General features: G+C 35.2%; 1 protein-coding gene across 6 annotated transcripts in view; it reads right to left on the reverse strand.

Moving 5' to 3' along the window:
- The window catches only part of FAF1 (Fas associated factor 1), a 529,019-nt gene that overhangs the window by 163,132 nt on the left and 353,813 nt on the right, over positions 1-12,074 (reverse strand). For all 6 annotated transcript variants that reach the window (XM_030328128.1, XM_030328134.1, XM_030328133.1 and 3 more), the window contains 3 exons: positions 3,303-3,429; positions 2,287-2,350; positions 1,291-1,372 (listed from right to left, as the gene is read on the reverse strand). In XM_030328128.1, the coding sequence (XP_030183988.1) occupies positions 1,291-1,372; positions 2,287-2,350; positions 3,303-3,429 (273 nt within the window). The remainder of the gene's footprint in view (positions 1-1,290; positions 1,373-2,286; positions 2,351-3,302; positions 3,430-12,074) is intronic.

The following is a 12,074-nucleotide window of genomic DNA, read 5'->3' on the forward strand; positions in this document are numbered from 1 at the left end:
TCCATTTAATATAAATGTAATGGTTAAAAAATAGATGTTTAAAAAAGCCTTTATAATGGGCTAGTCCACTATTCTTAGTTTAGGTAAAGAACAGTTTCTGTTTCTTAATCCACTTCATTCAACTATCATTGATTGCTCTAAGTTTGATCACTAATTATTGTCCATTTAAAAAATTTGTTTAAGATGAAATTTTCCTTAGGTCAGAACAGGAATTTCAGGAATTTCGGAGGAATTCTTACACTCTAGTCTCAACACTTCTTGCCCTCTTTAATTCTAGTAACTTTTCCTCCACTCTACACTATTTCTTCCTTCCATTCTCTTTTTTTCCTTCATTCAGTAAATATATAAAGTATTTACTATGTATAGGGATGTAGGTACACAGTCACTGCCAAAAAGAAAATCAAGTCTTTTGAGAAGACATATACAGAGAATAATTGTAAGCAATGTGTTAAATGTAACAATAAAAGGAGCAGAGGGTTTCCTTACAAAGTACTAAAGGAGGAGGTGGAATAGTGACAACAGTGGAAGAGTCAGGAACAACTAAGTCTTAGAGGAAGAGTAGGAGTCAACCAGGTAAAGGCAGAATGAAGGCATTCCTTACAGCAGAGAAGCATGAACAAAGAGCAAGATTATGGGGAAACACAAATGCAACATTATTACTAAATTTATTAATTGTAAGGCAGGGAACAGGAAGAGTTGAAGCCGTGCAGATAGGTAGGAGCCAGATTACTGAGGTCTTCACTGCTGTATCAACATATAGAGTGTATAGAATATTCTTGCTGCACTGTACTTTCTGAATTCTTGTCATAAATGTCAGTCTACCTGATTTCAACATCACAAAGCCCATTTCTATATTTTTGTGTCTAAAGTGACTTTTGAGAAAAAAAATATTGCAGTTATTAGATATGTTTTATTAGATGGTCATTTTGGGAAATAACTGAAAGAAACCTCTTTTAGCAAGAACCTGTCAATCATGTAACTGAAAAGAACATACACAGGTAGCCTGGTCCCTTCTAAGCATGTCCACCGCCCCCTGCCCCTCCCCCCCCCCGAAAAAACCTCCTGTTTCAGAGCTTGACAAAGCCATCTACATGAGGCAGCAATACCCTATTATACTATTGCCCCTCTGAAATGGGGATCTTGGTGATGACTAGGATGGTAGATGAACCACAAACAAAATCAAGTCTTCAATCTGAAAAACACAGAAAACATTAAGCATTGCCTGAGGCCTGGTGGTAAACCTATAGGAGATGCACTTTTTAATCAGAAAACGTTTAAGATTGCACTTACATCTCGGGCTTTCACATAGAAGGCCTCTTGAAAAGCAGCTTCTAATGAGCCAATAAAAAATACAGGATGGCAGTCACCATATCTACAGGAAAAATTATGTCTATTAATTAAAATACATTTCAAATTTACCTCAAAGTTTCACAAGTCTAATCAGCATCTTCTAAGTAAATGTTGGGACTAGTATCTCTTAAATACAGATCAAACATTAAAACATTTCTTTAAAGGCTTCACTAGTTCTTAGAAATTTTTTTGGCCTATACTGATTATATCAGAATACTGGAATTTTAACTACATCTAGCAAATGGATTTAATAAATGCTACAAAACCATGGCATTTATAAGTAGTGATTCTTGGTTATCCACTTTCATAAGATTTCCCTTACAGAAGACTTAACTTTCCATTTTAGTTAACTTATTCCGGAAGTCCAACAGAGAGGGAAAAAAATTGTATCTTGCAAATTTTCCAAATTATATTACATTGGAAAACAGAACTAGAGAGAAACATCATTTAAACAAAAGTTAGGGTTAAATATTCAAATCTTCTTTACTTAAACACCTTACAAGAATCTCAAATGCGTATAAAACATTTTATAGTAGACTCTTAAAAGAAGAAATGTTAAACAGTTCCAAAACAAAAATTAAAAGAAAAATTCACTTATATTTAAAATTTTAAAATTATTTTTAAATTTAATACTATTTTAAAGGATATTTTTGTTTATCCTATGATATACTAAAAATTAGTATTCTATAACATAGTCCTTTTGGGAACATAGTCAATATATTAATTTGCTCCACATTTTATAATCCACTTATTTTGCTTCTATATAGAGATAACATGAATGCATCTCTGAAGTGGCATAAGTGGTTTACTAGTGAAACACATACTTTGAATACTTCACAGAAAAATTAAAGACAATCTGTGATTAAAATTGCTCCAGAAAAATCACAGTAGCATTAAAAAAACATCAATTTTATATATTTAATGTCCTAACCCTACCTTGAAGAAAACTCTGCTGTAAATTGTAATAAGGCATCTCCTTCATTTTCTGCGTTTTCTGGCACTAAAAAACAAACAAAAGAAAAAACAAAAACCAAAAAACAAAACAAATAGACACAAAAAACAAACCACATAACATCTAATCCCACATATAAGAAATATATTTAATCAATAAAGAGGAAATAAAATTAAATTTTAGCTTTTGTGATATATCTGAGGAGACATTTTAACTGGACATTTCATCAAACCTTAAAAAAATTCCAAGCTCATAAATTTTGGAAAACCAACTGACACGATCTTAAGTATTTCAAATATGTGCCAGTCATCGTTAGGATTTTAATGTTGTCTTAAAATGGTATCTTGTAATTAAATTATGTAAAAAGGATCTCGAGTTTCTTAAAAATCTTATTTATAAGGAAGATGGTCAATTTTAAGTAAATTGACCACATCTATTTCTGCTCAAGGGAGTTACCTAATTTCACTGAGTAAATGAGCCATTTAAGGATTTATTTTAATGGTAATTTTGCATATAGTATCACTTGTGATTCTATAGTATATATTTTGTAGAGTGAAAGAAAAGGAGATGTCCCATTTAGTTTACTTTTCTTTCCTTCGAAAGGTGATACCGGTGAATGGAAAAGCAATACTACTCTTAAAACTGATACCTCCAATAAGATGTGGGGAAACAAGTCAAGTCACAGAAGTATAGCTATTTGTTTATCAGGCTCTAGATTTAAAGTAAAGAGACAGACTCATAACTAATTATACACATGAAACAAATCTATACAGTCCTTTACATTTTTAATGAATTTTACTGAAGCATTGGGAAATGTTGAGGTTAATAAAATAAAAATTCAAGAGGCTCTGGTTCTAATGAATAATGTGCCTACTTGCTAAATTTTCTCCCTGTAAACCTGGAAAGTCAGTAAGAGATTTTTAAGTTCATTGTTCTTCCTAAGTTTCTGCAGTAGAGAGTAGAATTATAACGTTGGACCCAAAGAGCTATTAATACTCACTCATTGGAGATTTTCTCAGGGCAGATGATGCCATGCCGAATACTTCTCCATCATCCACCCCAAATTCGGAAGCATCTTCAAAGTCATCTCCATCACTATCACTAACCATATGAACATCGGTGCTTTGCTATTTGAGAAAAGTCCTGATTAGCTTTAAATTGACTTTAGGAAATAAAATTCCAAAACATAAGTTACAATATGTTACAATATGTTAACAATAAGTTACAATAATGTTCTACAATAGAACATTAGTATTATAATAGTTTTATTAAATAAGAAGCCATTTGCTAGAGGAAATCTTAATATTTTTCATTTTAAGGCTTACATATTTCTAAACTTGCTGTGATACCCCTATACTAAAGGTTGGAACCTGAGGGAAAATGAAGGATGCTTACAAACTGAATGAAGACAGGGATTTTTGTCTGTTTTATCCCCAGCACATAGTACACAAGTAAGTGCTCAATAAATATTTGCTCAATAAATGAGGAGATGGGTACAGAGAGGTCAGACACAAAGCAAGCTATATGAGTCTTTTAAAAAGCTCACAGTAATCTCTATTTCAAACTGCCACTTCCTTACTGCAGTGGTTCTCAAATTTCTCATTAGTGAAAAATGGTACACTTTCCTCAGTGTTATTAGAGATAACATGAAATAACACTATATATGAAAGCTTTTTGTAAAGTATACGCTATTAAATATGAGATGTATGATTCAGTAAATGTTCATTTACTACATGTTGGGCACCGATAAATATGCTGTTTATTTTGTTGTCAGCAACATCCGTTGAGATTTAAAGTATTACAATTAAAAACATCAGCTTCAAAAAAATGCACTAGGCTGCTAATCTCTAGGTAAGAACAGAATTTCAAAAATACTGAGATCTAAAACACCCAAACTGTGAATACTGACAAATATTTATGCCTTGAATGAGAAGAGGGTCCCAGCAAGGTATCTGGCTAAATGCCTGTCTATACTAGGTTCAGTAAATAGAATCTATAAAGACTATTTAATAAATGAAATTTCTATCTTTTTAAAACACGGTACTATGCACTTAAACTATGAAAATGGGGAAACTAGTTGATTCTGGTCTATGCAGAAGAGCCTAACTTAGAGATAAATATTTGCCAGGAAAGCATCAAGGGAAACTAAGAATCAAAGACTCATAAAACTTGGCTAGAGGGATGTTAGAGTTTAGACAGTTATACAATCATAGATTTTAAAGCTAGAAGGGATTTTAAAGATCTTTCTTATCAATGTTTTACCTCTTTCCCCTGGCCCCATGGCAAAATATTATGTAAAATTACAATGCATACCATATACAAAAGTAAGGCCACTCTGCCTGATGCAGGGGAGAAGGCAATGGGGGAGCCTAAGGCTCCTGGCGTTGGCCTTTTCTTTCTCATATCCCTTTGATAGCTGGGGTACCTCCAAAGGATCTCAGAACACTATGAAACAATTTTTTAAAATAACTGATCCAGCAAGTCTAACAGCTCCAAATAAGAAAGCCAAGATATTTACATTTGACTCAGCTTAGCATTTCCTTTTTGGGCATAACCAAGCATTGATGCCCAGAATTGTAACATTTTTCCCTCTTATCTGAGCGACAGACTTCCCAATGGCCTGAATAGAGAAGATAATGAACAAATACTTACTGCATGAGTAAAAATGAATGGTCCTTATCCTAAGCAGTCTATCTGCTATTTTGACCAAATTACTATTTCTCACAGACACCTTGGTTCTACTTAGGATTCTAATCCTACTTGAGTGTTTTGCTTTGTAGGGCCAAGATCTCCTCCGGATTTCAGCAATTCAATAGCCTCAAAATTCAAAAACCCCTTCTCATTTCAAAGTGGTGAGAGAGCATCCTTTACAAAACAACACATTTACTAGGACCATTACTGTGTCTGAATTCCCCGCTATGTTTCAGTCTGGCAAATATCTGGAGCACGAAGTTCCCTGAACTTTGAGGCTCAGTCTTAAACAAGTAAAGGCTCAGGATCTAAAAGGTACACTACAGTTCCATCAGGATAGACTAGTGGAAAGAAACAAAGGTCTAGTATGACAAACCACACATTCTCTATCAGCTAAGCTCTCACCTTAGCTTTCACTTAGTCTTGCCTAACATTCATCTTTCCTTTTAAGAGGCATCAGGTTAAGAAGAAGGGTTGCAGGACACAGAGAGTAAAAAGAAAAGGATTGTTCTACATACCATTTTTTTCCTTACTCCTTTTACCTTACTCACTCCCCTACATCTCAACTTCTTCTCCTATTCCAGTTTTCAAATAATAGCCCCTTTCCCTAACAACAGGACTTTACATCATACTAAGATAGTGATTTTAATTTTGTGCCTATGTAACTAACCCATTATTCATTTTGTCTTCATAAAGTGTAGAATTCCCAAATCTCTTAAGACCCAGAAAGCAAAATCCTACAACGACAACATCTTCAAAGGGAGTTATCTAAAAAGCCAATTTTGTTGAAAAAAGTATATTTCAAATATGAATTATTGAAGTATGTGCAAGAATGAGCTACTTAATTATGTATAAGGAACTCCCAATCTCTTCACATTTTCTTATCAGTCATCTAACAGGTTAGGAAAAGCTTTTTCTAAAAATGAGATAAACAATCTTTTTTTCATTAATGTTTGCTGATGAGAATACATAATCTCTTGGTTCAGTCATGGCAGCCTTAAAATTCTTTGAATCCAGAGAAGTTATTTATTCAGAATTTGAAAAGCAGCTAAAAAAATTTTGTGATTCTATTTTGGCTGTTTATTGGCATTCATTTATTCCCATTATTATTTAAAAACATTTACAAAGCCCTAGTAAATGCCACACTGCCTGAACCTGTATGCAAGGTAGTCTATATTCTCTTATGGAACACTATATAATATATACAGATAATTATAATATCTAATGATAAGCGTTATGACAGGTAAAGTTCAGAGGAGAGCATTTAATACACTGGTAATGAGAAAAATCAGAGCAAACTTCCTAGAGGAGAAAGAACCAAATTTTGAGACAAAATTTAGACTTATATATACTTGGCACTAGGGCAAGCTTATAACTGAAGTAGATGTTCCTTTCAGCAACTACTTGTACAAAGATATAATTTAGTTGCAGATGTGTCCTTTTCAGTGTGATAAGAGATACAATAAAAGTACAAGCAAAGGCTGTGGGCTAATAAAAGAGTTACTCTAGCACCAGTGAAGAAGACTGTGCAAGGCTTCACACAAGTGGTAATTTTAACCCATACTTTTATTTTTTTTTTCAATATATGAAGTTTATTGTCAAATTGGTTTCCATACAACACCCAGTGCTCATCCCCAAAGGTGCCCTCCTCAATACCCATCACCCACCCTCCCCTCCCCTCCCTCCCACCCCCCATCAACCCTCAGTTTGTTCTCAGTTTTTAAGAGTCTCTTATGCTTTGGCTCTCTTCCACTCTAACCTCTTTTTTTTTTCCCTTCCCCTCCCCCATGGGTTTCTGTTAAGTTTCTCAGGATTAACCCATACTTTTAAAAGAGATACCAATGTTGTACAGAGTATGTAATGGAAGACTGGTAGGGAGGAAGTTGTACTCTAGGCAGAGAAAAAATTCAAGCAAGGAATTGGATATTTAGAAAATCAATAAAGAATTCAGGAAAGCAAACTGAATCATCAACCCCACATATGGGAGAAGAATATGGACTAGCACTAAGGGCAAAAATTTTCAATGGAACTACGTTGCAGCAGTCCTTAAACTGGCATTGGTATTTGGACTTACTTGATGGCAACAGAAGAACTACAAAAGGTTTTTAGGCAGAGGACTGCTCAAGGGAACACCTCTGATGGCTCTGTGTGTGTGTGCACGTGTGTTTAGGGCAGTATGTTGGCATATGGCAGCTTTGATTTGGAGATGTGAGAAGAAAAACTTATTTCAAAGTTCCAAGTGAGAGGACTTGAGAGCCTATACTTGAGCAGTAGCAGTGGGAACTGTGCTGACAGCTCGAGCTTGGAACCTGCTTCAGATTCTGAGTCTCCCTCTTTCTCTGCCCCTCCCCTACTTGCACTCTGTCTCCCTCTCTCTCTAAAATAAATAAAACATTAAAAAATTAAATATATATGTATATTTATAGATATATATAAAATTATGATATATAAATATGTAAACATATATATACTTATTTCAATTGGCGAAGAGATGAAGAGATTAGCTGTCAAAAATTAGAAAGTTAGATAATAGCCAAATTATGGAAAGAGCCTAAATGTCCAACAACTGATGAATGGATAAAGAAATTGTGGTTTATATACACAATGGAATACTACGTGGCAATGAGAAAGAATGAAATATGGCCTTTTGTAGCAACGTGGATGGAACTGGAGAGTGTTATGCTAAGTGAAATAAGTCATACAGAGAGAGACAGATACCATATGTTTTCACTCTTATGTGGATCCTGAGAAACTTAACAGAAGATCATGGGGGAGGGGAAGAAAAAAAAAAAAGGTTAGAGAAGGAGGGAGCCAAAACATAAGAGACCTAAAAACTGAGAACAAACTGAGGGTTGATGGGGGGGTGGGAGGGAGGGGAGTGTGGGTGATGGGTATTGAGGAGGGCACCTGTTGGGATGAGTACTGGGTGTTGTATGGAAACCAATTTGACAATAAATTTTATATTAAAAAATATAGAAAGTGAGAGGGAAATCTTAGAAGCAAGGTCTGAGAAAATTTCAGTGCAGACAAGAACTATAAACAGGTTCAGTATGATGAAAATCAAGAAAGAGAGAGTTATTAGGTAGTTATTAGTTAGGTATTATGACCAAAAACCACATGAAAGAAACCTGAATTTATAACTGAAAGACCTGGCTCTACTATTTTCTGTATGACACTGGGCAAGTGTCTTTGCACCCCCACTATAGAATGTGACTAATACTGACCCAGAAAGGCTTCTGTGAAAATGAAAAGAGATGGCATAGCATCTTATAAAAATGAGTATCTGACTCATAAATTCAATTTAAATCACCTGGTAGAAAAAAGCCCAAACTGTAGTCAGTTAAGTGAATAGAAGGTGAAGAAATAGTCATCCAGTGTAGATTAAAGCCTGAAGGAATAGTTTTTTTTTTTTAGGGAAGACCTGAACATGTTTTTAGGATAAAGAGAAGGAACCAATAGAGGGAGAGGATAAAAATGAAATAGAGACCCCTTGCTCCTCCCTTGTTGTGGGAAAGGGTAGTAAGGGTAAAATCAAGATAATGGGTAGAACATAAACTCTGATAGCAAGAAATTTCTCAACTAATAAATTACGGTAATAAATTTGATGCTGACATAAAAATATCCCTATTTGAATAGTCAAAAGGAAAGGGTCATAAAAATCATGAGGTATCAGTTCATTTGGTGCAGTTTCAAAGAATAGCAGGTCTCTCAGTGACTGGAATGAACAGTTTTTGGCTGGGGTTGACAATGATTATTAATATGGGTGAGAAGATAGGTTTCTGGGGAGATATGGTAAGTTCAATTTCGTACAGAGTGAATCTGCAGTGGGCACTCAGATGGAAATGTTCAGAAGGAACCAGACTACTATTTAGCTTGTCTGCCTGTGGTGCAATGCCACATACTCTTGACTCCTCCAGCAATACATGGCATTGACCCTAGCAGTATGTGGCATTGCACCACAGGCAGACAAGCTAAATACTTGTCTCACCAAGTTTTAAAAACTGAAATACAGATTTTTGGCAATTATCTGTGTTCAATTTCATTTTGTTAGGTATAAGCTCCTTAATGGAAAGACTTTGCTTTGTTCAATGCTATATTCCTGGCACTTAGACCAGTACCAGGCATAAAGAGGCATGTAACCAGAATTTATTGGATGAATACTGAATGAATCTTTTCCATCACTTAAACCAAAAAACCTAGGTATCATTCTTATCTCTTCCTTTTCTCTTCTCCCACAGATCCTATCAGTCACCAGTCCTACTGATTTTCCCTCCAAAACACTTCCTGAATCCATATCCTTCTCTATTTTTACCAATGATATTCTAGTTTGGGATCTCATTATCCTTTAACTGTGCTAGTAAAATAGATTCATACTTATTTCTCTGCCTCCAGTCCTGCTTCCCTTACATCTAGCTTCTGCACAGCAGCCTAAGTGCTATTCTCTAAAATGTGTATGTTAAAAAATACTTAAAAGTCTTCTATGGCTGCCTAGATTTCAAGTTCCCAACTTGACCTATAAGTCCTATTCACCTTCACCTCATCTCTTATCTTTGTCTTCCACTTTATTTTGCACAGACACCAAACTGCACTCATCTCTGTGCATATACTGCATCAGACCATGTTGTTTCCTTTGAATGAAATTCTATTTCTATGTTTCTTCATTTGGGTGACTGTTCTTTATTCTTTATAATTTGATTTGGATATAAATTCTTCTAGTCTTTCTTCCTCCTCCTCCTCCCCTCCCAACTTATTCCTTTTCCTCTTCCTCCTACCCCTCCCTCTCTCCTTTTAAAAAAAATATTCACTCACCAATATTTATTTTGTGGCTGGTACAGGCCAGGTATCACACTAGGTGTTAGGGCTACAGAGGTGAATAAAGCAGACACAGCTTTTGCTTGCAAATATTCTTGAACGTTGTGCCTCCCACCCCCATATTTGTGCTCCCCTAGTATCTTGTGCTTGCCTCAATTTTCTCGTTAATTATATAACATGAAATTACCAGGTTATATTCATCTGACTAGCTCATAGTGAGCATTCAATAGATGTTTCCCTAACTGAAGTTATTAACTAATTAACTAGTCAACTACATTTGAAGTTTATTTTTTTATTCTTGGGGTACCCCTCCCTCTCTATCAACTGAGAATTGGGTAATTCTCCAGAAGACTGGGTCCATGGGTCTCTACCCTGTCTCACCTAAGCAACTGGGAAAAGGAGAGGGAGATATTTAGCTAGGTACCCAGAGGTATGGAAAGATCATTAAAAGGTGGTCAGGGGCAGGGAAGGCTGGGAAGGAAATTAAAATGGTGAATAATCATAAAAAAATATAGGTATAGGACCAGAAGGAGGATATGAGAAACAAAATTCCCCCAGCTAGAGGACAAATAACTATAATCCATAATATTCAAAACTTAAATTTAACTACTGATCTCAAGTATCTGCTTCCTAACTCCAGGCTTAAGACAGTCAATAGAAAAATGGTAATTGTCCTGAAACATGAAATCATTTAGGAAAAGGGTTAAAACCATAAAAAAAGAAGCAGAACCACTGGATGGAGGCTGCAGGGACACAGGTTCCAGTTTAATATAAGGAAGATATCAACAGACAGAGTTGCTCAACAATGGAACTGGTTTGCTCATGAAACAGAATTTTGTTACTGGAGATAAAACACAGGTATATTTTGAAGGTATATTCTGAGTGAGCTCTTTCAGCATACAGACTATGGTCCTAATGTTTAGCACCTAGAAGACATTAAATAAATGTTTAAATGAATGAGGGATGAATGGAGAGAAGACTGGAAATCAAATTAAAAAATCCCTTTCAGTTGTATAATTCTAGGACAGCATAAAAGCCCAAGTCACATTTGTCCGTCCATTTCTCACCAGCCACCTGAAAGGGTGATATTTACAATTAGCCAGAGAAGGAAAAGTAATAGTTTCATCCCAAATCATCACATTTTTAGATACTCCCAAGACTGTGACTCTTTAGTTTAGCAAAGCCTCCTAACTCCACTCTACTTCTTCTCTAACCTAGAGTGTGCCAGCCTCATCAACACTCCTTTTACTATATGGCACTGACTTCTTTTTTGCTGAAGGGTCTGGCCAAATAACACATATTTGTGAGAGTGAGAGAAGGAAATAAAATGAAGTGAAACAGGTTATCTGTCACCTTTCAGAGCACAGAATAATGGGGTGGAGCTAATTGGTCACATTTTAATGTAGTGGATTTATCCATTAAAGAGTTGGAGCATAACCTGCTTTAGCACTAAAAACATACTCAAGCACTAGAAAGAAATATTTCTTTTTTAAAAATGTTTATTTATTTATTTTTGAAAGAGAGACAGAAAGCACAAGAGGGAGAGGGGCAGACAGAGAATCCCAAGCAGGCTACACACTGTCAGCACAGAGCCTGATGTGGGGCTTGAATGCACAAACTGAGCTGAAATCAAGAGTTGGACGCTTAACTGACTGAATCACCCAGGCACCTCAAGAAAGAAATATTTCAATAAATTATTTCTGGCAATTTCTGCCAAACAGTGAAACTCAATATTATGTTTTCTTTCATGAGGATTAGGGAGATAAAATGCTGAATAAAATAGTGTGGGCTCTTTAAAGGAAATTAACATTTTTAGAGGCCCAAGAAAACAGTGCAGTAGTATTTGTAGCAGAGGAAAACCCTTTCTTTCTTGTGGATTTCTAAAAAATGTTAAAAACCAGAGCAGCAAATTATCATTTTCACAGGATGAGCAGGGACTAGAATATAATTTCTCTTTCACATATTTAAGTGATATAAATACATATTCAGAAGATGGCTGGAAAGGTCCTGTGGGAGCTTCCACAATAAGTATTCAAAATATATAGTCAGTTTAAATAAAAATTTGCAACTATATTTTGTATAGAATGTAAATGGAAAAAGGTTTGACTGGACTAGTCCATCTGTTGAATACTTGGATCATATGTTAGCCTGAAACACTGAAATAAGTAACATTTTTTTTTGTATTATTTAGCTATGACCTCTATCAATACACTTTTTTAAGTCATGGTGATGATTTTTCTTAGCACATAGTGGGAGCTCAATAAAAACT

Source organism: Lynx canadensis, chromosome C1 (genome assembly GCF_007474595.2).
Source record: "Lynx canadensis isolate LIC74 chromosome C1, mLynCan4.pri.v2, whole genome shotgun sequence".
Lineage (NCBI taxonomy): Eukaryota > Metazoa > Chordata > Mammalia > Carnivora > Felidae > Lynx > Lynx canadensis.